Consider the following 27,824-nt stretch of genomic DNA (forward strand, 5'->3'; position numbering starts at 1 on the left):
CTAAAAGTATTATTAAATATAAAAATAATTAAAAGTTACTAATGAAAATAAGTATTTAAAAATAATTGATTTGATTAATGAATAATAAATATGACAGACAAAGTGAGAAAAGAGAGGTTCGAATGGTCAACAAATTCTTCATAATAGGTTTAAGTTTAGCAAAAAAATATAATTTCATATTTTTATGACATTTTTGCAATTAAAAATGTCCTTTCTCACATGCCAAGAGAGTTAAACGAGGTTATCGGGCTTTAGTTCATTTTTTTTTTTTAATTTGGTTTCAAGGAAGAAATTAAATAAAAAAATTTAAAAGAGATACCAGTGAGAATATAGACTGACGGAACAGACAATGGACATATATTTAGTAACTGCTAGTTTATTTGGATAGCACCTTCATCCAGGATCAAAAAAATAATTAATAAAATCAAAAGATATTCGGTCCGATTCAGTGTTTTACTGAATCTTTCAAACCGTTCAATTTATAAAAAAATTGAACCATTTTATTTTGAGTTAATACCCAAAATCGTCCTCGACTATAGTGGTTTTTCTCAATTTCGTCCTAAACGACTTTGGTGACCTAATATCGTCTCAGACTTTTGTGTTTCGCTCAATTTAGTCCCAGACTTTTGTGTTTTTGCTCAATTTAGTCCCTCATTTGTTATTTTGTCCATTTGGTGTTAAATAAATACACAATTCAGTAATTTTAATATTGGCATCTCTTTACTCATAGACATGTGAACTGCGAAATCCTGTTTTTTTTTACGAATTACTCCCAGAATTACTCCTAAAACTGCGAATATAAAATTTGATTTGCAGGTCCGGGAGTAATTCTGGGTGTAATTCGTACAAGAAAGAGAAATTTCGCACTTCACAAGTTGAAAGTAAAGAGAGATCAATATTGACATTACTGAATTGTCCCTTTATTTAACACTAATTTGACGAAATAACAAATGGAGGACTAAATTGAGCGAAACACAAAAGTCTGGGACGATATTATGTCACCAAAGTCGTTTAGGACGAAATTGAGAAAAATCACTATAGTCGAGGACGATTTTGAGTATTAACTCATTTTATTTTTCAGTATATTACTAATTTAATTTGATCCGATTTAGTTCGAATCGGTCGAACAGAATTGTCACCCCTAGTCACTAGTTGGCTACTGCAGATGTCTTGTAGCATAGACCATTTTCGCACACAACGCCTACCAGCGTCTGCTCTCGCGTTGTCTTCAAAATCAAGGTCAAATTAAAGATAAAATCAAAAGACAGTCATCAGAATCTTCACATAATCATATAAATTCATAGAATAATACAATCCTATTTTTTTTAACTGTTCAAAATCAACTCTCTCTGTCTGAAGACCTTCTTTCTGTCTCTATCTTCGCCTCTTTCCGAGTTTCCGTATTGCAAATACTCATTTTATCTTCATAATTACTGGGTATTAATAACTTTTCAAAGTGTCGGATTGTATGTTCTGCTCGTGCAGTTGGCTCTGATTCAAGGTTGAGTACGATCGCTCAACTGGGAAGGTCAGTCCACGAGCCCTCTGTAGACTTTATTGTATTATTATTTTCCGCCATCCGGTAAAATTGTGGGTGATATTTATTTATGTGTGGTTTATATGAATATATTTTCTGGTATTCTTTACTTTCTGCATATCCTTTTGATCTTGTGTGCTTTTGTTCTTACTCTTTAATGTTAATTGGCAGTTTATTTATATTCTTTTAAGTTCATTTGGAACTCTTCTAGGAGTTTGTAGATCCAAAGATATATTGGTGAGTTTTTTTATGGGCCTTATTTAATTTGTGAGTAAGAGTGAGGGAAGGTTGCTCTGATTGATGATTATTGCTCAGCAAGATTGGTTTGGACATGTGAATTTGAAGTGGGAAGCCTCAGGAACAGATGGTCTGACATGAGAATGATAAGATATTGTTATTAGGGTTCATGAAATACTAGTCTCATGCTTGAAGTTATCTTAGACTTGCTTCAGTTTAAAGGTTTTCTAGTTAGATTCAATCTATGCATTTATATATGGCAATGCGCATTTGTGGTTTTGATTGTATTTTTTGGAATTTGAAAGTTATATGAAAGGACAGAATGCCAAGTATGTATGATCTGCAAGATGGATTCCCTTGTTTTTCAATTAACAGAACATTTTGTTTCAATTAAGTTCAGAGGTATCCTACCTTATATTCTTCTCTGCACATCTGTTGGCTCAACCTTTATGATTTAGTGCTATGGAATTTCTTCCGCTCTTGTGGTTTCAGTTAAAAGTGATGGGTATATACCTTAGTTCTCCAAAAACAGAGAAGTTCTCAGAGAATGGTGAGAATACAAGGCTTAGATATGGTTTATCATCCATGCAAGGATGGCGTGCAACAATGGAAGATGCGGTGAGTAAATGAGTAATCAATGAGTCCATCTGATTTATGCTGGTTATAAGATGTTTGTGGTACAAATGTATTGAATGCTTAATATCTGATATGTTGTGGCGTATGCAAGAAAAAATGAGGTTTTAAGAATTAGTCATTTGCCTAGAAAGGCATGCATCGAGGTTGTGTCCATGTTGACACTCACATGGCTCAGAGAAATGCTCCAAATTTCATGTTATAAGACATACATTTGTCTCATGGAAGATGCATGTCCTCTTATCTAGAACAATTTTCAAATTAATTTAAAAATCTTAAATTCAGGATCAAGTTCATAAATTGATTGAACTAAATTTTGTTTTCTTTGTTTGATCATATATCAGTTGGTCCTTAAAGTATGATTATCCATTAAATAGCTGACCAACCCATGTATAAAAAAGGCTGGATCAATTTTTTTTTTTTTTTTTTGTGGTATTGACAGAGCACTTGCGTTTGCTTTGTATCCATTCTTTGTGTTTGACCTTCACTTAATTTATAAATCTCACATCCTACTATATGCTTGTGTCTGATTCCGAGTGCCACTTGACATTTCTATCCTCCTACCTTTAAACCACATTCTGTTACATGGGACTCATCGCGAATCATTCCCAGATGTTTTTCTTTACATCTGGAGGCAAAGGAAGATGGGAAGGGCAGGTGAAGCCTGAAGGAAGGAAATGAGGAGGAAAGTCAAGTCTATTTCCAAAATTCTAAAGATTGTGGGAGAATATATAAAAAAAAGGAAGAAGAGTACGAGACTTCTCACCCAAGGACCCTGACCCCTCTTGACTGCTCTTTGTTTCACTTGTCACCTTTTGCCCTCTTTTGCAGTCACTGTTTCCTCCACTGAAGCCCAACCTTTTTGAATTCTCTTCTGTGCTGATTTACACCTTATTAGATACTGCACTTACCACTGTAGATATCCATTGCCTTCCTGCTTTATTCTCTCTATCTCTTTCTCTTTTTCTGAAACTTGTCAAAGAATGCTGAAGATCATGGGGCCAAATCGTGGACTATGGAAATGACACAATTTGATTTTCAACGCCAAATAAGTGGGCTTTCATTGTATTGTCAAAGACTCAAAGTCATGTGCTAATGGCTGTGAGATGCAATACGGCATTATGTTAAATTTCAATTAATTTTCTATTTAAAATATAAAAGTTCTTGGCTTCTTGCCAACACATTTTCCTTCCCCATTGACAGCCAAATGCTTAAAAAAAAAACTTCCATAGTTTCTTTACCTTCTTTTTTTAGAAGTAATGCTTTTAGTCGCAAATCAGAGCACCAAGAAGGGGCTTAATATAGTATGCAAAAACTACAGTACTAGACAGAAGTTAACTATAGAAATAAAAATGTTGTTAAACTTATTATAAAGTTCATAAAGTCATCAATTACATTTACATATCTTTCTCCTTCTCTGACCAAAAAGATAGGGATTCTCAACTACATCCTCTTTCCTAAATTCCTAAACAAAGCAAAGCATTAAGGAAATAAAAATGAAGGGGGTGGAGGGAGAAGATGAATTAGCCAGAACTAGAAGTGAAGAAATTTCAAACAATGAAGAACATGAGTTTGTAACTTAATAGCAGTAAATCCAGTAATTGTGTGTATATGATGGTCTTGTGTAGTTGTGCATATTAATTTGGTATTCTTAATTGTTTGTTTGTTTTTTTTGTTTTGTTTTGTTTTGTTTTTTTTTGTTTTTGTTTTTTTGTTTTTTTTTTTTGTTTTTTTTTGTTTTTTGTTTTTGTTTTTTTTTTTTGTTTTTTGTTTTTTTTTTTTGTTTTTTTTTTTTTAAATTTTTAGCAGTACATACATTTTAGATAATCATAGCCATGAGTGTACTCTACAAGTTATTTATTGGTGAGATGCTCTGAAGTTATGCGCCTGTGTGTGTGTGTGTGCATGTACATATCTATATTGGATTTACAAAATTTATAAATCATTTTTCTCTAAATCTTGCTTCTTATTTGTTTAGCATGCGGCGATCCTTGACTTGGACACTACCACTTCCTATTTTGGCGTTTATGATGGTCATGGAGGTAATTATATTCTGGCTTAGGTCATTCTATGATGGTATGTTATGTGTTCTAATACTCTAATAGTAGTGACTTTGATTTTAGATAGAGGGTGTGACAGAATTAAATTGAAGTGTACATCTAGTTATGTAGAAAACTAGAAATAATGACACTGTTTTGTTTACTTGGGTATAAATGATCTGCTATATGCTTATATCAGATATAGCTATTTTTGTATGTTCCATGTTTAATTCCTGAGCAGTGGCATCTGATAATTCCAACTTTTCAGTGTTTCAGAACTTGTTTACTTCAATATGCTTCTGATTCTCTTTTCAACCTTTTAGGGGTATTACTAGAGTACCAACAAACTTGTATATACAACATTTTCCTTCCTCCTCTCTCCACCTTTCTTACTTGAATGTTATTGGAATATTGTTAATCTGATGAACAATTGATTTCATGGAGAGTTTAATAGGAAATTGTGCTTTTAGCCTTTTAGTATTTGCTCTTGACCCATTCAAAAGAATTAAAACTGACATGCCTTCATGAAGACTGATGTTACTGGTTCTCCCCCGACACATTCCCAGAGGTTGATAGAATGACTAATGAGAGACTAAATTGAACTGAACAAATTATGATGAAACAGTTGAAGAAGTTCATTAAACTACATTAACTACATATACAAATGGATTTCTAAGCGGTTGACTTGAAGATGATTAACCTAGTTTCAGTCATAACTCATAAATAACTAATTTTGAACAAAATGCTTGTGGATTATTTCCTAGATTAGCTTCCTCAGGGTGGTTGGGCTGTGCATGATGTTGAACTTCTACCTTGTCACTCTCCTTCTTTCTGTTATAAATTAAGATTGGGCTAGGGTCACTCAATTGGCTATAATGCACATGGGCCAAGCCGCACTAAAAGATTAAATCCAAGCTATTAGCTAGTCTAACCCTTGGCTTTATAAACCCATATGTTCTCTCTTATTTTATCAATGTGGGACTCTTTAACAATTTCCATCTCTGCATAGCTGCACAGATATTTCATGTCCCTTCGTTTGTTGAGAAATCTTTATGTAACTCAAATTCAACTTAATGGACCATCCAAGTCTTGAAGATGTTCTTTATGATATAATTCATGATAACTTTTGGTGCTGTGAGAGAGTATGATGGGCTTGGGAAGCCTCATTAAAACATCTTAATTATAGTCCATGACAATTGCTGTTTTTAATTGGTCATCTTAATGTTAGTTTTGTTGATCCATTCTTATATTGCAGGGAAGGTTGTGGCTAAATTCTGTGCCAAGTATCTTCATCAACAAGTGCTTAAACATGAAGCTTATCTGGCTGGTGATATTGCAACTTCTGTGCAGAAGGCCTTTTTTAGGTCATTTGCTCGATTTCTTTTTTACTGATTCTTTAAATATTATTTTGAGAATTGACATTAATGACTAAATTAAGTATTTAATGTCTTTATTTACTTTATGATGTTTATGTCTTGATTCTACACATTATGTAGCATTTGCTGCTAAAGTAAACATGTTTAAAAAATGTCGTTTGTTATGCTTGTTGTTTCTCCTGCTGACTTGATATTGCTTTATTGTATTTTGGAGTAATTTTTGGATTTTTATTATTTTTATTTTTTTGCTGAAAGCACTAGTACGTAGCTTAATGCGCAGAAGGTGATTATCCTTCATGTAAGACTAAAGTTTCTTCAGCAAACCAATATAGAAATAAACAAAAACAGACTTATAAATGCAGACAACCTCTTTTCCAGGCCACTGGTTTCTTTCATCGTCTCTTGCTTTAGTGCTGCGTCAAAATTGTCTTACTTGATAAGTTGTATTTCGTCTTCTGTATGTTAGTTATAAAACGAGTTCTTATTTGTTGAATAGTGGCCCTTTTTCTGGATTTTAAAAGGGTCATTATTAAATTTGTATTTATTTATTTATTTATAATTGTTTTTGTAAAGTACAAAGTAACATTTTATCTTCTATTTTCCTATTGGGAAGTGCTAATTAACACTTGTGTATGGAATCATAATTTATTTCAAGTGTTTGTTTAAATTGTCTTAATTTATTCTAACCTTGTTCTACTTGTCATGCAGAATGGATGAGATGATGCGCGGACAGAGAGGCTGGAGGGAGCTTGCTGTTCTGGGGGATAAATTGAACAAGTTCACTGGTATGATAGAAGGTCTGATATGGTCTCCAAGAAATTCTGATGGAAATGATCAAGTTGATGATTGGGCATTTGAGGAGGTACTTCAAACTGTGATATGATCCATTTTTTAGTTTTATAGTTCATGAAAAAAGAAGTTTTGGCTTGATGAGTTGATGCAGTGGTGAGCTAGGCTCACTTATTGTACTTTTAGAGTTTTAGTCACAATTCATGTTATGATCACCTGAGCAGATTGATATTATATTTCTTCTGTCAAGAGCAGAACTTTTTGTCCTATAATAACATACATTGTTTTTCCATTGTGTGTGTGTTTGTTTGTTTGTTTTTTTTTTTTTTTTTCTTCATTCTTTTGTTGATATGTGGTTAACTGCCAATTCATTCTGTTGTTAGGGGCCCCACTCTGATTTTTCTGGACCGACTTCTGGAAGCACAGCTTGTGTTGCAATCATTAGAGGCAACCATCTTGTTGTTGCAAATGCTGGTGATTCTCGCTGTGTAATATCAAGAAAGGGTCAGGTAGTGGATAACTTATGAAAAGTTCTGAAGATTATTGAGTCTATTTATATGTGGATATTTTAGATATCTATATTACAGTCCTACCTTTGTGAGATTCCAACAGGTGCCAATATTTGACTTGTACTAGGTACTGAATGTACCAGACCATGGCACTGAATGTCTGAATGTACCAGACATGGAACAATTTATTGATTGGTGAACTGTTGTTTGGTAGATTTTAATGTTTGAGCTGAATCCTCTCTGTCTGACTCTCACTGATGCAGGCATACAATCTGTCAAGGGACCATAAACCTGATCTTGAGGTGGAAAGAGAACGAATTCTAAAAGCCGGCGGTTTCATTCATAATGGACGAGTGAATGGCAGTCTAAACCTTGCAAGAGCTATAGGTACTATTGGTTTTTATCAGTATGAGCATTATTCCATAGTTCTACTCTTTCTGATACTGCTGCAACTGAAATTGGAGTTCTGTTAATACACAGGAATTGTATCAATAACAATCTTTTTAATCTTTGCAGGAGATATGGAATTCAAGCAGAATAAATTTTTGCCAGCTGAGAGGCAAATAGTAACTGCCAGTCCAGATATAAATACAGTATGCTTCTCCTTATCCATATGTGTGTGTGTGTGTGTGTGTGTGTTAGTATCAAAATCAAGCCAAGTTCAAGGCTTTCGTTTATTTGTAGGCAATATATTAAGGCCGTTTCATCTACCACATCTTAGCTTAATAAACTGAATATGAAAATCTGTAGGTTTTTTTTTTTTGTTTTTCTTCTCAAAATATGTGTTTTTGCTGTTACTTATAAAAAATTGTGGTTACTGTTCAAAGATGCATTCTGTTGTTCAATATCTTATCTTGATATTTAAATCAAAGTCATACTGTGGCTAATGAAGAAACAAATATAGTTATTTCCTAAAGCTCCCTTTCTTTTGGTTGAAGAAATTTGCTATCTCCTGAAATGGTTATAGTTTTGTACTTTTGGGACAAGATACAATCCAAAAGTAGACTGCACAGATTTGCTATCTTCTGTAATGTTCTCTTGAGTTGCACATTGTTTGCTGCTGTATTAATTATATCTGGTTAAGGTAGACCTACACAGATTTTTTAGGGAGGAAAGCTTTCCATGTAGTTGTTCACTATGCACAAAAGCAATATGTGTTTTAGGGATATATTGTTGTCCAATATAAACTGGGGCAAAGTTGTTCCTTGTGCTTTTTTTTTTTTTTTTTTTTTTTTTAAATTTTAAAATTTTTTTTTTTTAAAATTTTTTTTAATTTTTAATTTTTTTTTTTTTTAAAATTGGTTAGCATTTCTTCTTTTCCCTTCCTTGTGCTCATTTCTTATAATTTGTATTACTTCTCTTTGTTATATGATAATTCAAAAAGGTGTGCCTTAAAGCCCAGGGTGTTGCTTTACCCTTGATATTTACTTGCCATGCCCTGCAAAAGTGCAGAGTTTGCAACAATCTTCAATCACCATTTGCCAGTTCTGAAATGCCTTGCCTTGATGTGCACGGTGCAGCCAAGGGCGTTGTCCCCAAAATGCCTTTTTATAAAACTTAATGACTTCATTAAGTAGCTTTCATATATTATTACCCTTTCGAAATAAATAAAAAAAGCTTTGGGATACTAAATGAAAAGATAAATTACAATTTTCTTCGATGCTAGATGCTAGATGCTAGATGCTAGGATAAAGCGCTTACCACTTACGCCAAAATCTATAGCTAGTAGCGAAGGCGCAACTTTATTTCCTTATAAACTGCCATCACATTTTTGAGACACTGGGCGCTGAACTTGGCCTTTACCCTTTACTGGCCTCTGGCCAACAATCCCCCCAGCCACCGGGTGCTAGACTTGGCCTTTTACCGGCCTCCACCCAACACTAGAAGTTCTATGCACAAGCATCATAATACTGGAAGGTACTTCAGGTGGAAAAGAATGCTGGAATTGACACTGCGAAGACTAGCAGAATTCCTTGCTGAAATAGCCATGGGAGGAGCTTAACTCCACATATATTTGACACCCTGTAAAGCTTTTAAGCATTACCTCCCTTTTATGAACAGAAATACTTGTAAAAAAAGACCAACACTCTAACCCAATTACAATATTTCGAGTTCACTCTAAGGCTTCATGCTAAGCAGTTCTAGAAGTTTTTATGCATCTGGGGTCAATATGTTGCATTATTCTTCAGTCTCTTTGTTGTCCTTTGTGGAACTGTGGTAACTTAATTGACACTCCTAGATCAGCCACTTTTTTATGGTTAATACTAGATGTGTCACCTCAGGCTAATCTCACATCAGCATATGTTGGATTTTGAATGTGCACTTCGCCCTCCCCTAGTGCAGTGTTTTAAAATTGTGAGGTAACCCCTTAGACCATACAGTTTCATTAGGCAGGAACATCACAGTTGGAATTAGAGCCAGCTGATGTGTGCCTTTTGAATGATGGTGGGATACAATACTACAATTTGCATTAGAGTAGATCACACTTGCCCCTAAATGATGGTGTGTAGGCCTCGGCCAGGATGCTGAGTTCTATGGGAGGTATATGTGTCATTATACTAGAAATGGGTGTATATCTATTATCTTTTTGAAGGAAAATATGCTCTTTACCCTTGGCATTTTGAACATTTAATGACATAATATATGTTGTTTTTTTATTTTTATAAACACGGAATGGTAAACTATCCATAGGTACGGTAAGGCCTAGGCATACCTTACTGTCTTTTACTAAAGGACCAAGATAAATACCAAAGACAAAGGGGGTGTCGTGGGGCCAAGGAGACTACTCTAGCCCCTTGGTGCGAGTGTGAAAGATAGGGACAAACTCACTCTATACACTATGTCCATTGAATCTGTACATGCACAAAAATAAAGGACAAAAAGCCTATATGCCCAAGAGTCGGGGAGACTCTCCCTGACTTTAAAATAAGACCGAAGATTCAAATGATGAAAGAGATTACAAACATTGACATATGCCTTTGTTGAGAATCATGTCTGTTTAGTTCATTCGTTGTATGCAATCTTAAAAAAATTATCGTTCTTTTGGTCAAATAGATTTGTAAATTTTCATGAGGTTGGAATTATCTTTTCCTGCTTAAACTATCTTATATCCATTATGAAAAGTAGTTTAATGGTTTTTTCTTTTCTTCTGTAATTAGGTTGAGCTATGCGAGGATGATGATTTTATTGTGCTAGCTTGTGATGGCATATGGTATGCACTCTAGACTTCTCTTTTCACTTCGAGACTTGTATTCCTTTTGTTTTCTACAAAAAAGTACCAGAAAAGATGCGGCCCAAATACAAAGCATATTTGCATTATAATCCAAATCTGAATATTCTGGTTCATCTACTTTATGCGAAAGCATTAACCCGAAATAAACTTTTGAAACTGAAAACAGAGAGAAATCAGAGAATATGGATTAATGGCGCTTAACTGCTTATACCTTTCCATTCTGCTGTAGAGATTTGTCGTAGTCTTCTGGGAAATAAAAAAGGCAACTAATCTCCCAAATCAAAGGAAAAAAATAAAAATAAAGTGCTGATTCATTAAATCTTTCTATTTCATAAATCTCTCAATTTCCTAATATAGCACATAACTAAGTTATTAAAAATATTCTGGGGGTATTTCCACTGAAATGTTCAATTGGTAGAATGTCAATTCCAGCTCAAATAGCTACATGAGCCATGAAGAACATTTATTTAAAGGCAAGGAACATTCTAGGGGTGAAATTTACTTCAAAAGAATGAACATTGCTTTGATCAGTATTTGAGGTGTGGTTGAGTGGAAGGGACTCATCCATCTTCCATCCTTAACCAAACGTCAAGGGTTTGATCCTTGGCTTTGGGTATGTAGTAGCCTTAAATCTCCAGGCCAGCTGTCCCACCCAATAGAGGTGTCTACAATTCAGCGAGGGGATAGTGGAAATCCAGGGCTACATCCAAAACAAAAAAAATTTGCTGCTGGGCTCATAACATATTTTGTGTTGTAACACTCTTTCACCTTCCCCACCAAAAAAATTATATTAAAATTTGAGGAGAACTTTTGAACTTTAATTAACCCCAAGGATATTGGGGGCTTGCAGAACTTTGTGAATATTAAGAGTGACAAGCTCTTATTTTCTAGAAGGGAATATGTTTTCGCTCGTTAGGTACTTGTATGTTTTGGAGTATCTTCATATTCAAGAATTAGGTTTACTTTTGAGTGCTCTTACATGGTAGTTATTCAAAATAGTTTTGCTTGAGAGTCAATGACATCTTTTGGACATGGCCGGATTTTGGGCTGTGCAAGCTGGGCTACCGCACAGGGCTCCCAAATTTTAAAAGGTCCAATATTTAATTTTTACCTAGCTAGTTTAGGAATAAAAAATAAAAGTTTTCAATTATACTTAAAAGGCTTTATGAAGAAATGGTAGAAACATGTGCTTATTGTGTATTATTAATTTAGAGGTCATAGGTTCAAAACTTGTAGCTAGCATTGGACATTTTTTAATCCTTTTGCATTGCGCGCACATTATTATTATTGTTGTTGTTATAATTGTAATTTATTCCATAATATGTCTTTTGTTTTTTCCTTTGCGCACAACAACATTTTACTACATTGTTATTATTATTATTATTATTATTATTATTATTATTATTATTATTAGAAAAAATTACAAAGTACTATATTGGTTTTAAAGATTGTGATTTTGGTAGGGCCTCTTTTAGTTACCCGAACGGGGCCACAAAAATCTAAAAGTTTTGGATTATCTTCCTATTCAAGAACTGTGGTTTTTTATTGTTTTTTTTCCCCTTGGAAAAGAAGAAAGTTTATAGATGTAGTTAAAAAGATTAACATTCCCACAGTGTCAAAAACTCAAGTTAGAGTTCCATCTTTATGAATTGCACTGGAACATTGGAATTTTAACACTTGCATTGGATTAATGCACCTTTTTGTGGAAAACTCAATCTCATATGAAACAAATCTTTCATAGTTTGTGAAAAGGAAACCTACTGTTAATTAACCGTATGGTATATACAATGTTGAATTTGGAAGATGGAATGGCCTGGCGGGTGGAGAATAACAACCACCCGCCAGTTAGGCGGAAGCAATGATGAAGGATCAAGGAATGGAGAATGTATACAAGACTGAAAGATATAGATAATGTAAGATTCTGTATTATCTGTATGTGTTTCTAACAAAGAAACATAGTACATATATATATACAAACACATAACTGTAAGTAACTACCCATAACTAACACCTATTCATAAACAGACACAACCCTATAGATAAACCTAACTCTTTATTTTTCAACACTCCCCCTCAAGCTGGAACATCTGGAAGTTCCAAGTTTGGATTAAAACATACAACCTACCTTACTTTAAATTACAAATGAAGATTAAAAGCAGCTAGAGAATAAGAGTGCTGGATGGCTTCGGAGGGACAATGCTATACACAACTCTTGGGAATGAAGGCACCAGGGGCGAAGCTTGTCACGAACAACCTTGGGAATGAAGGCACTAAGGGTAGAGATTAACACGAACACCCTCACAACAACATAAGCACTCAAGGATTTGCCAACAACAATCTTCATCAAGAGCGGCAGAGCAAACAAAGCATGAGCAGCAAGGGGATGTAATAGAGCCCAAAGTAATGACAAATGCACCCGAAGAATAAAGTATGAATACCAAGAACTCCACATGATTGTTGTTTATACCCCTTATAGGATAAGTGAATAACAAAAGAGGCTTCTGGAAATAAACAAAAGGTACCAAACTTGAAAACCCTAGGGAATAAATATGGTATACCGAAAATAAGGAAACAAATACGGTTATACCAAAAGCACCCCGGAAAGAAGTTGGTAACAAACCCAAAAAGCCAACTTCACCAAAAGGTCCAAAGAAGGGCAAAACAACAATCTGGAAAATCTTCATCGGAAAAATACATCAGTGTTGAAAAATTAGGGTTTCGCGTGAACAGTAACTTATGTGTACTACTGTTCAACTGGAAAAATGTAATTTTGATGTTTGAAATACCTTAGGAAATTAGGCTCTAATACCATGTTGAATTTGAAAGATGGAATGGCCTGGCGGGTGGAGAATAACAACCACCCGCCAGTTAAGCGGAAGCAATGATGAAGAATCAAGGAATGGAAAATGTATATAAGACTGAAAGATATAGATAATGTAAGATTTTGTATTATCTGTATGTGTTTCTATCAAAGAAACATAGTATATATATATATATATGTATATATAAACATAAACATAACTGTAAGTAACTACTCATAACTAACACCTATTCATAAACAGACACAACCCTATAGATAAACCTATTTCAACATACAAGATACAAGTACAAATCAGTAGATAATGGTGAATTAGGTCTCTGGTTTTAGTTACCATACCTTCTTCGGATTAGATTAGATGCAAAAATTTTCACCATGGGATTAGTGTGATATGTTAGAATGACATTAAAGGTGGTGGTTCTTTTCATCTCTTCACTTCATTCATTGAATGCATTGCACATGAATCATTCTGTGTCATTTTTGGCTGCTATTATGATATTTGTTGGTTTTCACATCTATGTTGTTTCTGCGGTAAATCTTCATTATGCTAAGTAAGAGTAAAGTTTGCAGTTGTAATTTATAATTTGGCTACCATTATGGTAAAGTAATGGTTTCTGCAGGCAGGGCTATGGCCATAATTATGTTTCTGAATTATGTGCATCTAAAAATGGTATATGGTTCTTGTTGAAACCCTAGGCTTGTTAGGAATGGGCCCATTAGGTTATAGTTTATTCCTATATAAATAGTTCGTACCTGTACAGTTCTATATTGAATAAGATGAATCCTTTCATTCTTTCACATCATTTAACAGTCTGAATTGTGAAATTCATAACCTCTAGATTCTAGAGATATTTTTGTAAATATTTCATCTCTTTTCCTGCATATCTAAAAATTATCTCAATCTTTTATTGGGTATTAAAAGATCTCTATGATGTGCAAAATGAGAGGAAAAATTAATGTACTATTACTATTTTTTTTTCTTCTAATTTTTAAGAAACAAGATGTTACAGTTTCATATCGACATACTGCAGAGTGTGATCATTGTATGGGTGCTGTTTTATTCTTCTCAGGGATTGTATGTCAAGCCAGCAATTGGTTGATTTTATACATGAGCAGCTGCACTCTGTAAGTGCTCTGGAATTAACATTTTATGCATTCTCTCAACCAAAAAAAAAAAAAAAATGATGACTTAAGTTGTAAAATGTAAGGGTGATGCTTTTGCACCATGATCCTAGGTCAGGTGGCCTTCTGTTGTTCATTGTTTTCTAATGCAATAGTAAAGTAGTACTAAAGTGGCACTAAGTTGATTGCTAAGAACCTACAGGGAACTTAAAGTGGAACTAATAAGTTGTAGTTGCTATTAATTGCTTAAAATCTAATTACCTGTGTGGAATTATAAATGGCCAATTACACAAGGTTTGCCTTTTTTGAGTCCTATCTTCAATGAGATTAATAACATAACCCTGAGCTAGTGTTTTTATTATGTGAGTCCTTGTCTCATTTGCATTACACATCTCAGTTGATTTGTTGAGTAATATTATTTGTGTAGATCTTGGGATTGAAATTGGCATGCCAATCTCCTGATTTCATTGCTTAATTTTGATTGTGCAGGAAAGCAAGCTTTCCACAGTATGTGAAAGAGTTCTTGATAGATGTTTGGCGCCATCCACTGCTGGAGGTGAGGGATGTGACAACATGACTATGCTACTGGTACAATTTAAGAAACCAATTTACTCGGGGTCCTGTGAGTTGCCTGAACCTGCTGAATTGTCTCCCCCTTCTGATGATAAGTTGCCTATAGTGGATGAGAAATCTCATGCTTCCAGTGAGGTTGAAGCTGAACCAAAACCAAAACCAAAACCAGTTGAGTGTGGATCAAGTTCATGACTGGTATCTATGCTTTTTAAGCCATATTTTTGGAATTTTAATCTGCCAATATGTGTGAAGGCTTACAGCATCTACTACTAAATGCACTGTACACTTATAGTGATGCTTTTTTTTTTTTGTTTTTTGTTTTTTTTTTTTTTTTGTTTTTTTTTTTTTTTTGTTTTTGTGACTGCACTGTACTGCACTGGAACAATTGAAATGGCATGTATAGAGTTTACCCCAGGTTTGACAATCGTACAGCTCCGACTCAAAACTGCAAAGGAGTCATCATCTGTTCTTTTTTTTTTTTTTTTTTTTTTTTTTTTTGTTTATTTTAATGTTTTTTTTTTCGTGTGTAATTTTTACTGATACGGAGTATCTTCAAAGTTGCCAAACTTGCATTAGTACCATTTGTGTGCCCTGATTAAATTCTTCTCCTGTACTCCCGTCTTTGAACTCTAGGAAAAACTCTAATGAGACATGCGCTTCTGGTGTTGATCAAACAAAAAATGCAAGCCCTATTGGAGGTTATTTTATTTTTTAAAGGGTTTAGGGTTTATGTAGAATACGTAAAATGTAAGTCTCATTTGTATTTTTTTTTTTTTTATTACAAAGGAAGGGGGATACTCATACAATTTATGCCTACACTGAGGCTCAAAACCTAGACCTCCCACATAGGGGAGCAATCCGATACCAATGGACCACAAGCCACTTGGTAGTCTCATTTGTATTTTTGCTATGTATTTGTGTACAACAAAAAGCTAGTGTGACTTATGTTTGTATCTTGATCACTTGTAGTTTTTGAGGAGTTTTTACATGTGTTATTAGGAACAAGAAGATGAGAGGGAAGGGAAAAAAAAAAAAAGAAAACATGATTGTCTGAATTATAAGATGTTTTACGTGTTGGAGTAAATGCATAACTGTTTCCTTTTTTTTTTTTTTTTCCTCTCTCCTCCTGAGTTCCACAAAAAATTACTCTTAGAACCTATCATTTTATTTTCTCTCTCTTTCATATAAGTCATTCCTCTTTAAAAATATACCAAAGTTCACTAATGAAAATGCCGTTACTACTAGCTTACGGCCTAGAGCCAAGCTTCGACTGCAATTGCTCGTTGCTTCTGGTCGTCTTATTCTGTCACCCGATATCCAAGTCAGCACTTTAAAAATACTTTCTTTACTTTCTTGACCCTACATGCCTTAATTTTTAATGATCATCTTCAATTGTGCTTCCATTTTTGTTATTTTTGGTAATCTTAACTAGAGAGAGAGAGAGAAGGGATCAGGTGTGGGGAGGACTTCCCGTGTGGTTGGACGTACATTAAGCATTAAACTGACGCACTTTAAGTACACAACACATGCACATTAAGCACACAAACAAAACCCCTTAAGAACACAAATCCATGCACCTTAAGCACAAAACACATGCACCTTAAACATAAACCTCACGTACCTTAAGCACAAAACACACGCATCTTAAGTACAAAACACACGCACCTTAAGCACAAAAATTCACGCACCTTAAGTACGAAATTCACGCACATTACTCACCGCACAACCGCATGGGAGACACTTAATCACACGGGAACTTATATTTAATTCGTGTTCGCATACACTTAATCTAATCTAGACCATTAAAAATATTAAATGGATACACACGATTTGTTTTCACGTTCTCACCTAATAAAGTGTTCTCATATGTCTAAATATATATATATATATATATATATATATATATATATATATATATATTATAGAAACATGGATGGGCTGCCTGAGATGAAATCAAATGATGGAAAGCTAGCTAGCGAATTTGGGTTAGTACAGTGTCTAGGATCAGATTGAATTGTATGTAAAACGATCAGCGAACTGGGTGGCTCACGTTGTTGTTAAGCAGTCCGTTTTTCATACTGGTTGTTTGGAGTGGTTTTATTTCAATCTGATTAATTAAAGTTGCTATCTATGTTTCAACAAACAAAAAAGAAGGATCAGAGTGAATTAGTAAAGTTGTCAACTAACCAGTGAGGCTGACTACTCATTCTTCAATTCCATCGATTGCTGGCCTAATTTAATTTCTTTGTCAACAACCAATCATATATGCATCATCATCTTTCTTTCTTTAAGCTCACTGCACGTACATTAGATTCATTCATAGTTATGTGATCAACATCATTGAGATCGATCCAGATATCTCCCGCTTAGCTTAGCTTGCAGATCTAATTGGATATGATCGATTTTCCTTTAATAATTTGCTCAGTAAGTAGATCAAACAAAAATATATATGTTTAGAAAAGAAAAAAAAAACCACACACACGAAACGTACGGTAATTAAGTTAGGCTAACTATTATTATAGCTTCATCCTCTGATCTTTAATTAAAGACAACTCACTTGGACTCTAAGCAAATTAAAGCATCAGGAGTTCCGATCCGATCCGGACAGGAATCTAATCTCCAGATCAGAGTAGCTTTCCTTGTCAGGTTAGTTCAAATGTTCAATATAATGCTACCATCTTCTCTTCAATTATATATATTCCATCTTTAATTTATTTATATATGCTGTTACTCTGTCCGGCCTTTTTATCCTCATTTCCGGTCAATCCAGTTTTTGCATACTAATTAACTATATATCTTCCATTGCTCAATTCAAATTCATCCGATCCAAACCAGTTGGTGCATGCATGCATGCATATATGTGCCATATATATATATATATATATATATCCAACTTTAGAATTCCAATTTTCATTTCTAGCTAGCGCTGCGACTACATACTGGGCAGTGCGCGCTGTACAATATATATAATAATGAATGCTCAATGGTACTTCATTACATCCGAATCGCTTTGTAACTCTAGCATTGCAGTGTCTTTTTCCATGGTTCCAGCAGAAGATGGAAGAATGGGTGTGAGTAGTAGTAGTAGTAGTTCAAGAAACCGGCCGCCGCCTTCAAGAGCAAGGTGGTGGTGGTACAACTTCCTAAGAAGAGTGTTGAACGGATCAACATTATTATCTGATCTCTCCTCCGCCTCCAATCCATTCAATTCCTTGACTTGGATGATGATGGAATGCATAACTTTAATTATCCAAATACTCATCACAGCTTACGCACTGGCAGTTTCCAAGGGGGAGACCCAGACCCCTATTTGGCCAATCAGAATTTGGGTCTCAGGTTATGCTTTTGCCTGTATTCTAGGCCTCATGCTACTATGTTGCCGCTATTTTCTAGTATTTCATCACAACAGGCCCAGGGATAATAATGCTTTTTCTGCTCCATCGCCTAATTCTGATATGCTGATACACAACACCACGCAACGTACTATTGACGAATCAAGGTACGTACGTAATTTAATGATCCCATCCATCTTAATTAATTAATTAGTTATACATATATAATATAATGAATGTTACGTAGTTACGTTGCTTAGTTGTTGTATTTTACATACTGAAGCTTTATATAGGTTGCGAGCGGTGGAGAAATTGAGGAGCTGTGTTGAGCTATTCTTCGCGATATGGTTTGTGATGGGAAATGTTTGGGCGTTGGATTATTCCAGATTTGGATTTGGATCATTCCACCGCGGGCCCGGGGCTCCAAAGCTTCATGTTCTTTTCATAATCCTGCTTGCATGGAATGCGCTCACCTACTCACTTCCCTTTATATTCTTCGTGTTGCTATATATATGCTGCTGTGTGCCGCTGTTTAGCAGCATTATTCTCGGATACATGGGACCCATTACTGACCCAGGACGAGGAGCATCCGATGAGCGCCTCTCTACTCTACCAACTTGGAAGTACAACCAAGTTGAGTCCACAATTTCCGGCTTGGAAAATGAACATCAAGTATATATATGTGACTTTTTTTTTTTCCTTTTCTTTTTCAAATTTTCATATAGCTAGTTAGTTTCCCTAATTCTTTAAATTAAATTATAGAAGACTAAAGAAGGCCGCGCCGGCCTTTGCTTTATTTTTTGGACAGGAATGCAGCATTTGCTTAGCAAGTTACCGTGAAAAGGAAGAGATCAGACAACTGCCGTGCTCTCATATATTCCATCTTAAGTGTGTTGATCAATGGCTCAGAATCACATCTTCTTGTCCTCTCTGTAAAAAGAAATTAGAGAGTGTAAAATAATGTGGAAAAGTTTTACATGATAAATGAAATGGGTAAAATTATTATATTAATTGAATGGATTAACTGACTAAGCATTATATATGCTCGTAATTTAAACTTTAATTTTTAATTAATTTACCTTGTAAGTTCTCGCACAATCAAAAAATATGCACCGTACCACATCATACATAGATCAACGAAGCACCACCAAACCTCCACACATTAAATAATTTTTTTTTTAAAAAAAAAAAAAAGAGGGAGAAGAATCCAATGAAGTTGGGAGAAAATGACATATAGCTAGCAACGCACCACTAGCTCCGGAGCTTAACAAATTGATTTGTCGCTTGATTTGTCGCTTGATTTAAAGGCTGGAAACATGCATGTATGAGAAAAGACTGAGAAAAAGACCACACGGCTCGTGATTTACCTTCGCAATGACTCTAAGGACGAGATCCTGTGAGCTTAGGAGATGAAGCTGAGATCACCAAGAGCTGAAAATAGCAAGAAGATAGACAAAATGGCAAGAAACACTAAAAATTACAATATGTGATGTGCTCATGTTGGGCAAGGTTAAATGAAGATTAGATGGAGATTAACAAGATTAGACGGGGTTAAACAAGATTGCACTATTATGTAAGACATTTAAACCTTTTACATTAATTGTTGTCAGCAACTTATTTTTCACAAATCAAACAATGAAATCAATATTTCAAATAATTTATTTTCTATTGAAGTGAATCCAAAATGAGTTTTACTTTGCTTGTCTATAATTTATTTATTTCCTCGGGAAAATTTTACAAACTTGTGCTACACGGGATTGCCCACTGATTGATCTAGAAAGCAATGAATTGAAGTTGATTGTAATGTGAGCTGAGCTAGCTAATTGAACATCCTTAGCTCAAAGTATAGTAGTTCAAGAATCAGCAAGATGAATAAGTTGGTCAACCACCGTAGGGTCTGCCAATGTGCTTGTGTCCCCAAGCTCATCTAACTGCTTAGAAGCAATTTTCCTCAAAATTCTCCTCATTATTTTCCCACTCCTTGTCTTTGGAAGACCCGGTGCCCAATGTATTTTGTCAGGCGCGGCAAATGGTCCAATCTGGCAAATTAAACAAGTCTCATTCTATTTTAATGTGCAGTAGTCAGATTTAAAGCACAAGCTAAATCGTTGCAAATGACTGCAGGAAGTAAAGAATTATACTTCCACTAGTCTCAAAAATCCAGAATAAGAATTCTAAGAAATAGACACCCAAAAAGAGAGCACTCACAGGACCGGACCTCAATATTATAAACTCACCATTATATTGCACAAACAAATAGGCAGACCCACAAATTAAAAACCATATATTATCTAGCTCAACAATCCTACTTGAGCATTTTAAATGAATATTGGAATATCAGAAATTAGTGCATTGGAACATCTAAATATACCTGCTTTCTCACTCTGAGTACAAGATCTTTTCTAAGTTCTTCACTATATGGAACACCATCAACCAGTGTTACAAATGCATATATTCCTTGTCCTTTAACCTGATAGCACATAAACAAAATTGAAGGCATGCAATGCAAATGGAGTTTAATCATCTAAATGCAAAGTTACCTCATGCTCGACACCAACAACAGCAGCTTCAGCACACTTAGGATGAGAAACTAGAGCAGATTCCACTTCAGCTGTGCCGATACGGTGCCCACTGATATTTTTCATAAAAAGTGAATACCAAAGTGACACATAGCTCAATGAGATAATATTTACATCCTGCTTTTTATAAATCATAGTTTTGAATCACTGAGAGAATGACAACTCAGCAAGCCCTTATCACAATATTAACAAATAGTATGTATACTATTTCTCCATTCAGTTATATAATAACCCAAATTATCATCAACCCTGGAGCTAGCAAATTACTTGATAACTTTAATCCAAGTTTAGGTCTTACTCTTCCAACTTTATCTCTTACTCCTACCAAGTACCAACCATGTTATCCCTCTTTTTAACTGGTGCATCATGTTGGGTGTGTCCAATGCACACCGTGAGAGGATGAGAATTTATTTCAAAAGCAAGATATAGCATACCTAACATTAATAACATCATCAACTCTTCCAGTAAGCCAGTGATAACCATCCTTGTCCCTGAAGCAGAAGACACGTTAAGATTATAGATTAACAAAAACAAAAACTTGCAGAACGCCTAGTGCCTATTTCTATTATCTAGTGCTAGAAGCTAACCACCAGAAGATAAATATGGATACTTAAAATAGAGAACCATCACAAATGCTAGAAACATTCCTAATAAAAAGAATGTCCATATATTCCAATAGTACATCCTACATAAAACTACCTGCTGCAGCCATCACCAGTGAAATAATAGCCAGGGAAGGCACTGAAGTATGTAGTTTCATATCTTTCATGATCCCCATAAAGAGTTCGGAATGCACCAGGCCATGAGCTTTTTATACACAAATAGCCACTGCATTCACCTTCAATCTCGACACCCTTCTCATCCACTATGACAGGCTGCATAACATTACAGCATTTGAGCAGTGGTGAAAAGATTGATTCAGACTCTGGAATTCTTCCTAGTCTAGGATTTTAAAGGTTATTTGATAATTCCATTATATGATTGCCATAGATTTCCAATTACATTCTGGCAAAAAGTCCAAAAGTTTATAGACACTGCATAGATATTCACATCAATAGCATCTGCACAAGAAATCCCCTGAAACATGTACCTGAACTCCAAAAAATGGAAAAGTAGCAGAGCCAGGTTTCTGTGCCCAGGCTCCTGGTAAAGGAGTAATCTGCAAGGAGCCAAGGAATTGATGGTGTCTCAAATTACATAGTTATTTCTATTCAAAACAAGAACAAAAATGAATGAGTAGCATACCATAAAGCCACCTGTTTCTGTTTGCCACCATGTGTCAGATATGGGGCACCTTGCATCTCCAACTACATTAAAAAACCACCTAAACAAGAAGAGAGTAAATAATGAAAAGTACAAACACATTTAGAAACAAATCAGTACTCAAAGGAAGAAACTGGAAAAAGCTCCAAAAAAGTATAGCATAAAACCTCCATGCACTTGGATTGATAGGTTCACCCACACTTCCAAGGATTCGTAAAGATTTGCGTGAATAACGGGTGACATGCTGCAAGGTCAAAGAAACTATCAAGATTCAACCACTCTCTCTAATTTAGTATGAACGTAGATGATCTCAGTCTTTCCAGGGAAAACCAAAGAAGAGTGGGGAACTAGAATAGAAATAGAGAGTCATACTTAATTTTGTTTCTTATTAGTTCATACACAAGCTAGAGATAGCATCATATTCCTCTACATGTGAAAAGTCACACATCCTAGTCTGAATTAAAGTTAGAATAAGTTGCAGCAAAATTACATACAGTAAACCCATCCAAATAAGAATAAAAGGATTATCTAGCAGCATGCTTTGAATTGCCTTTAGATTAATAAAAACAAAAGAAGAATTCTTCACATTATAGACTGCATACACATTGAAATCAGATGCCCATCACAAAAAGAACAGGGTTGCATCAATTGGCAGCTCATCTCTAGGATAAAGGTAGTTTTTGTACTTTCAAGTCATAAAACTATCTAGTACTAGTAGCATATATATGTCGTGTGTTCAGACTGATATAATCTATCTCAACTAAAAACTTAAGGTTTGAATGAGAGTACACATTAATAATTTCATATATTATTCTAAACACACTCCCTCACACATGGATCAGATTCTTTTTAATGGGCCAAAAAAATTGTAGCGAGTTGGATTTGAACCCCAAGACATTTTTCTCCTCTTGAAACCATATTGATTACAAGTATTCTTTTCACATTAATGCCATGGAAAAGAAATTAGAGCACCAATAGAAGTCAGATTAGTATTTTACTATGAAGAACTATGCTCTATGACTCTATCAACACCCCCCCCCCCCCCCCCCAAGAGCTGGGTGCTGGGGGAGGGGGTATGAATAAAATTACTTGGTGTTCCTCTTGCATTTTTCCCATATTTCATTAAAAGGGGACATCAGCCTTGTACTCCCTTTTCACAGTTTTATCCTTTCATTCCATAACTTTGTTCATGGTCAGTGAGAAGTGTAAAATGATTTGGATTCATCAGCATAGAAAAAACATGTATTGTTTAGACTAGATACTTATCATATAGCAATATAAACAAAGGAACTAGTATGTTCTGATCCAACCAAGTACAAGCAAAAAAGCAGTAGGGTCTATTCTTGCCTCATCTCCCTCGCGCATCAGAGACCGCACCAATGTAGGAGCAGTATAAAAAATTGACACTTTGTATTTGTCAACAATATCCCAACACCGTCCAGGATCTGGGTAATTTGGAGCCTGCAGGAAAACATATTAGCTTGTAAAAGGTGTCAACCCAAATTGCTAGTTTGCTACCCTGCAGTCAATTTTAAATTATTTAAAAAAAAAAAAAATCATGCACAAGCAATTCTTAAGTTCCCTGTAAATCTAACTAAGAGCAGCCTTCAATTCTTAAAATATCCTGTAAATAGCTACCCCTTCATAGACCACAACAGTAGCACCATTTAGTAAAGGTCCGTATGTAACGTAGCTATGCCCAGTAATCCAACCGCAATCAGCTGTACACCTATTACAAAAAGCAATATTTAGCCCAAATACCTATCAAGAATTTGATTATACACAGAATTGATAAAGTTTCAATGTAATTGGTCAAATTACCAGTATACATCTTTTGACTTGTAGTCAAATGCGTATTTAAATGTAGTTGCTGTGTATACCATATATCCTCCAGTAGTATGCAAGACACCCTTGAAGGAAAGGAAAAAGAATTTAAGATTCTTAAGAGAGTGAAGAGAAGATATACAATATACAAGTTTTCTAAATTCTAAGTATGATACCTTGGGCTTTCCGGTACTCCCACTGGTGTACAGCAGGAAGAGTGGATCCTCAGCACCCACCCATTGTACATCACATGTAATTGGATATTTAGGAACAACATCCTGAAAGAATATGAACATTAGTCTAGCCATATAGGATCAAGTAGGGAACAAAGGTAACAATGGTGGGGATCCCAGTATTCCAAGAAAATGTAAAACATAATATGCTCAATCCAAAAAGAAAAATAGCACTATCAAACACTTCATGGTTGCAGTAATATTAGAAAGCTAGAAACAAGTACACACAAAAGCAGACACAGAGCCCTATAGAACCAAAAATCAAGCCTTCAAAGTAAGAATGAAGTACGAAGTGTACTAGAAAACTTATTACAAATGTATTTGGAGGAAATAATGCTTGCAAAGTGCTAAGATATTTTCACACCCTATAATACGCATGTGACTCCAAAACAAGATACTTCACCATTATGTACTGTTATAAACAAAATTGACATTTTAATAAGTATCAAAAGCCTCCAGCTCTAACCAAGCAAACAAGAAGCGGTATCCTACATGGATATGTGCACATTACCAATATTTTAAAATTGTGAGAAGACTTCCTAAATAAGAAAATGTGCTCTATAGCAGAAATTTTGTTTGTTTTTTATTACCTGCCACCAAATGTCTCTTCCCTCATTCCACTTAGTAACTTCTTTCTTCATAGCTGATTCGTTTTCATAGGTCAAACATACATCTTCCCAGGAAAAAAAATAAAAAGAGAGGAGAAAAAGTGTCAATAAGTATCTATACACTCCCAACAAAAATAAATGGAAACAAAAAGTATATTTGAAAATTGTATAGGTAGGAACCATCTCCATTAGCCGATCAGATATTCAGATATCAACAATCATTTACTAGTTTACAGGGAAGTGAAAGAAAAAATGATAAATCTAAGGCAAAATTAAATTCAAAGAAATAAGGAAATGATGCAACTTTGCATTTGTGATGCACTATGGTCTATGGACAATGAGGGAAAATTCTAGAACACCTTTGCCTAAATTAGACGTCAACCTATCCAATTCTTATTATACACAGGTGTCAAAACTTATTGCAAGATAGACATTGAACAAATCTTCTTACCTACAATGGTGCCATTTTGTGCGGATTCAACAAGAGCAGCGTCAACAATGTCTTTGAGGTGAATGACCTTAGAACCCCTCTTAACTGCATTGCAAGTTATTACAACCTTAGGTTTGCAGTCCACGATCCTTTGGGCCAGAGATTCAGTAGAGAATCCAGCAAAAACAACCTACATTATCAAAAAACTTGGATTGTATCAATATCTTTGCTGTTCACAAATGTGGATTCATTTTTTAACTATAAGAAATAATTTTATTAATTTGAGAAAAGAATATTAGGACAAAAGACCCCATAAAGGAGTAGGATGTTTTGCCTTACCGAGTGGACAGCACCAATTCGAGCACACGCAAGCATTGCAATCGGCAGTTCCATAAGCATAGGTAAGTAAATGACAACAGCATCACCCTTATGAACACCAATATCTTTCAAGTAATTTGCAAGCTGATGAGAAATAATAAATTCTCAGTTGTAGTTAAAAAGAAGATTTTTAATCAGTTGGGTGAAGCAATGTGAAAAAGGGGAGCATGAAAGCAGACCTGGCAAACTCTTGCTAACAGTTGGTTGTATGTCAGAGTTGCGTCAACTCCAGGCTCATTTCCTTCCCAATAAATTGCGATTTTGTCACCATTTCCAGATTCAATGTTTCTATCCAAGCAGTTGTAACAAATATTGGTGATCCCACCTTTGAACCACTGGTCAAGGCAAAAGAGATTGTCAAAGGGAATGTTCTTTTCTTTATTTTTATTTTATTTGTTTAGTTCTACTTTGTGTTGGGAAAAAGAGAAAGAGAAGCGGGTACCTCAATATGAATTTTCCCCTTACGTATGTCAAGATTATCGTGGCAAACCTGATGATCCCATTTTTCTTTCCAATAAAACTGAGATGCAATGTCTGCCCAGAATCCGCTGGGATCCTCAACGGACCTTTGATACATCTCCAAATACTATTTGATGGGTCGTTAGAATTGAAAAGAGCCCATTACCCAGGGCATTTAAATAAAATAAATAAAAAAAAAAAGCAAAATCAAAACCAACATCAAAAACTCGTGTGTGAGCATAGGTAAACTTTACTGAGTAACAATTAGTAGTAGCATAGATAAATTTTACTGAGTAGCAATTAGTAGTAAGACGTAGAACCAACCTCTTGGGGGGAAGAAACGTGCGCCTGTCGGGAGAAATCCTCATTAGGGAAGACGAGATCGTCCTCTTCAGAAGCAAGTGCCTCCCCAAGGATAACGGCGTTCAATCTAGGTATCTTGCCGGCGCCTGATGGAAGGTTAGCCATAGACTCGACATGACGCAAATGATTGGATGTGGTCAAAATCTTCCGAGGACTGATCTTAGAAGACAAAGAAGAATCGGATCTCGCAAAATGGTCTTCCATGGTCACAAAAGCTCTTTCTCTTTCTCTATTCCCGGCGGCTGAACAACAAATACAAAGTTTTTTGTGGTTGACTATAGACCAGGTCTGGCACTGGCAGGTAGCCTTCAAATTGTGCGAGAACGGAATCTGATTGCGTATCGCAGCAGAAGCAGCTACAGCTGTCCCATTATTATAGCAAGTAATAATACAGTTAAACGAGGGAACGACCATCATTAATCTACGTTATGGAGTATTTTATTTCTTTTCTTATTCTATGGGAAAAGAAAAGATATGTTAGTCATTAAATGTTTTCCCCTTTCTGAGTCCACATCTTCAGGCAAACAACGGGCCGGCCACTATTCGGAGCTGTTGGGAAGTAGACGAGGACTAGAAGCCGGATAACATACATAGTGGGAGAAGGATAACATACATAGTTACATACATACCTGATACTATCACAATCAAAATTCTTTTAAAAATTATATTTTCTCGTAATTAAGTCATGATTTCAATAAGAAATGCCTTAAATTTGAATCTCATTCCAATCAAAATTTACATAATTAATACTTTATTTTACTCTTATTAAATTTAGTACTCTATTTTACCCTTATTAAATTAAATAATAATTTAGTAACTACAACAAAAAATAATACATATGCATTTTTTAATTTAGAATTATCTTTATTAAAAAAAATTATTCATTATCAATAAATTAAATAAGAGAAATAATTTCATGCGTTATCTTGTCTTTATTTTTCTCTAATATAAAAATTATTTACATTCAAATTCATCAATTATATTCGCTACATTGTTCCTACAATGTCTTTATTAAAAAAAAATTATTCATTATCAATAAATTAATTAAGATAAATAATTTTATTAGTTATATTGTCTTTACATTCAAATTCATCAATTGATATATTTTTTGTGCACTATTTTTTTTTAATTAAATATCAAAGTTATAATACAAAATAATGTTATATATTTATTTACCAAGTATATTTGATTAATACCATGAAAATTTTTTAAAAATATAATTAATAAAGTCAATTATATTAACCACTTAAGGGATTTGTTGACAAAGAGAGAATTCAAATCACACAACAAATTGAAGTGAGAACTATCTCGTAATGTCCTTGTTTGACAATCAGCAGTTAGCCCGCACCCGCCCCGCAATGGGGCGGGTTAGGGCCGCAAGAAATTAGGCTCGTGAAAACGCGGGCCTAACGGGCATGGTCCGCGGAGAGCCAGAGCCCGCGCGGGCAAACCCACGCGGGTTGCGGGCCGGCCCGCAGGTCAGACCATAT

General features: G+C 35.0%; 3 protein-coding genes across 4 annotated transcripts; 2 read left to right on the forward strand and 1 right to left on the reverse strand.

Annotated features, from left to right (window-relative positions):
* The first annotated feature begins 1,331 nt into the window (after nucleotides 1-1,331).
* LOC109166847 (probable protein phosphatase 2C 60) lies at nucleotides 1,332-15,442 on the forward strand. Of its 2 annotated transcripts, none has more exons than XM_019315733.1 (12): nucleotides 1,332-1,528; nucleotides 2,267-2,392; nucleotides 4,386-4,449; nucleotides 5,702-5,810; nucleotides 6,531-6,684; nucleotides 6,995-7,120; nucleotides 7,384-7,507; nucleotides 7,637-7,713; nucleotides 10,279-10,331; nucleotides 14,241-14,295; nucleotides 14,782-15,167; nucleotides 15,218-15,442. In XM_019315733.1, exons 2-11 carry the CDS (start codon nucleotides 2,276-2,278, stop codon nucleotides 15,055-15,057), a joined length of 1,155 nt encoding a protein of 384 aa, XP_019171278.1. In that variant the 5' UTR covers nucleotides 1,332-1,528; nucleotides 2,267-2,275; the 3' UTR covers nucleotides 15,058-15,167; nucleotides 15,218-15,442. The 2 variants fall into 2 exon arrangements, with proteins under 2 accessions (XP_019171278.1, XP_019171279.1); XM_019315734.1 differs by lacking the exon at nucleotides 1,332-1,528 and adding an exon at nucleotides 2,152-2,176.
* Nucleotides 15,443-17,774: 2,332 nt separating this feature from the next.
* Nucleotides 17,775-19,203, forward strand: LOC109166848 (E3 ubiquitin-protein ligase At1g63170-like). The gene is made up of 3 exons (XM_019315735.1): nucleotides 17,775-18,364; nucleotides 18,491-18,869; nucleotides 19,006-19,203. The coding sequence occupies exons 1-3, from the start codon at nucleotides 17,838-17,840 to the stop codon at nucleotides 19,156-19,158; spliced, it is 1,059 nt and encodes a 352-aa protein (XP_019171280.1). The 5' UTR covers nucleotides 17,775-17,837; the 3' UTR covers nucleotides 19,159-19,203.
* A 655-nt stretch (nucleotides 19,204-19,858) lies between these two features.
* Nucleotides 19,859-26,923, reverse strand: LOC109166880 (acetyl-coenzyme A synthetase, chloroplastic/glyoxysomal). Its single transcript, XM_019315775.1, has 18 exons — nucleotides 26,296-26,923; nucleotides 25,955-26,098; nucleotides 25,692-25,847; nucleotides 25,474-25,596; nucleotides 25,156-25,324; nucleotides 24,687-24,769; nucleotides 24,040-24,141; nucleotides 23,861-23,949; nucleotides 23,678-23,768; nucleotides 23,387-23,500; nucleotides 22,207-22,283; nucleotides 22,022-22,100; nucleotides 21,867-21,935; nucleotides 21,476-21,651; nucleotides 21,211-21,267; nucleotides 20,738-20,828; nucleotides 20,569-20,667; nucleotides 19,859-20,236 (listed from the first exon to the last, which is right to left on the reverse strand). The coding sequence occupies exons 1-18, from the start codon at nucleotides 26,749-26,751 to the stop codon at nucleotides 20,051-20,053; spliced, it is 2,361 nt and encodes a 786-aa protein (XP_019171320.1). The 5' UTR covers nucleotides 26,752-26,923; the 3' UTR covers nucleotides 19,859-20,050.
* Nucleotides 26,924-27,824: the final 901 nt, after the last annotated feature.

This window comes from Ipomoea nil, unplaced genomic scaffold, assembly GCF_001879475.1.
Source record: "Ipomoea nil cultivar Tokyo-kokei standard unplaced genomic scaffold, Asagao_1.1 scaffold3109, whole genome shotgun sequence".
In the NCBI taxonomy this organism is placed as follows: domain Eukaryota; kingdom Viridiplantae; phylum Streptophyta; class Magnoliopsida; order Solanales; family Convolvulaceae; genus Ipomoea; species Ipomoea nil.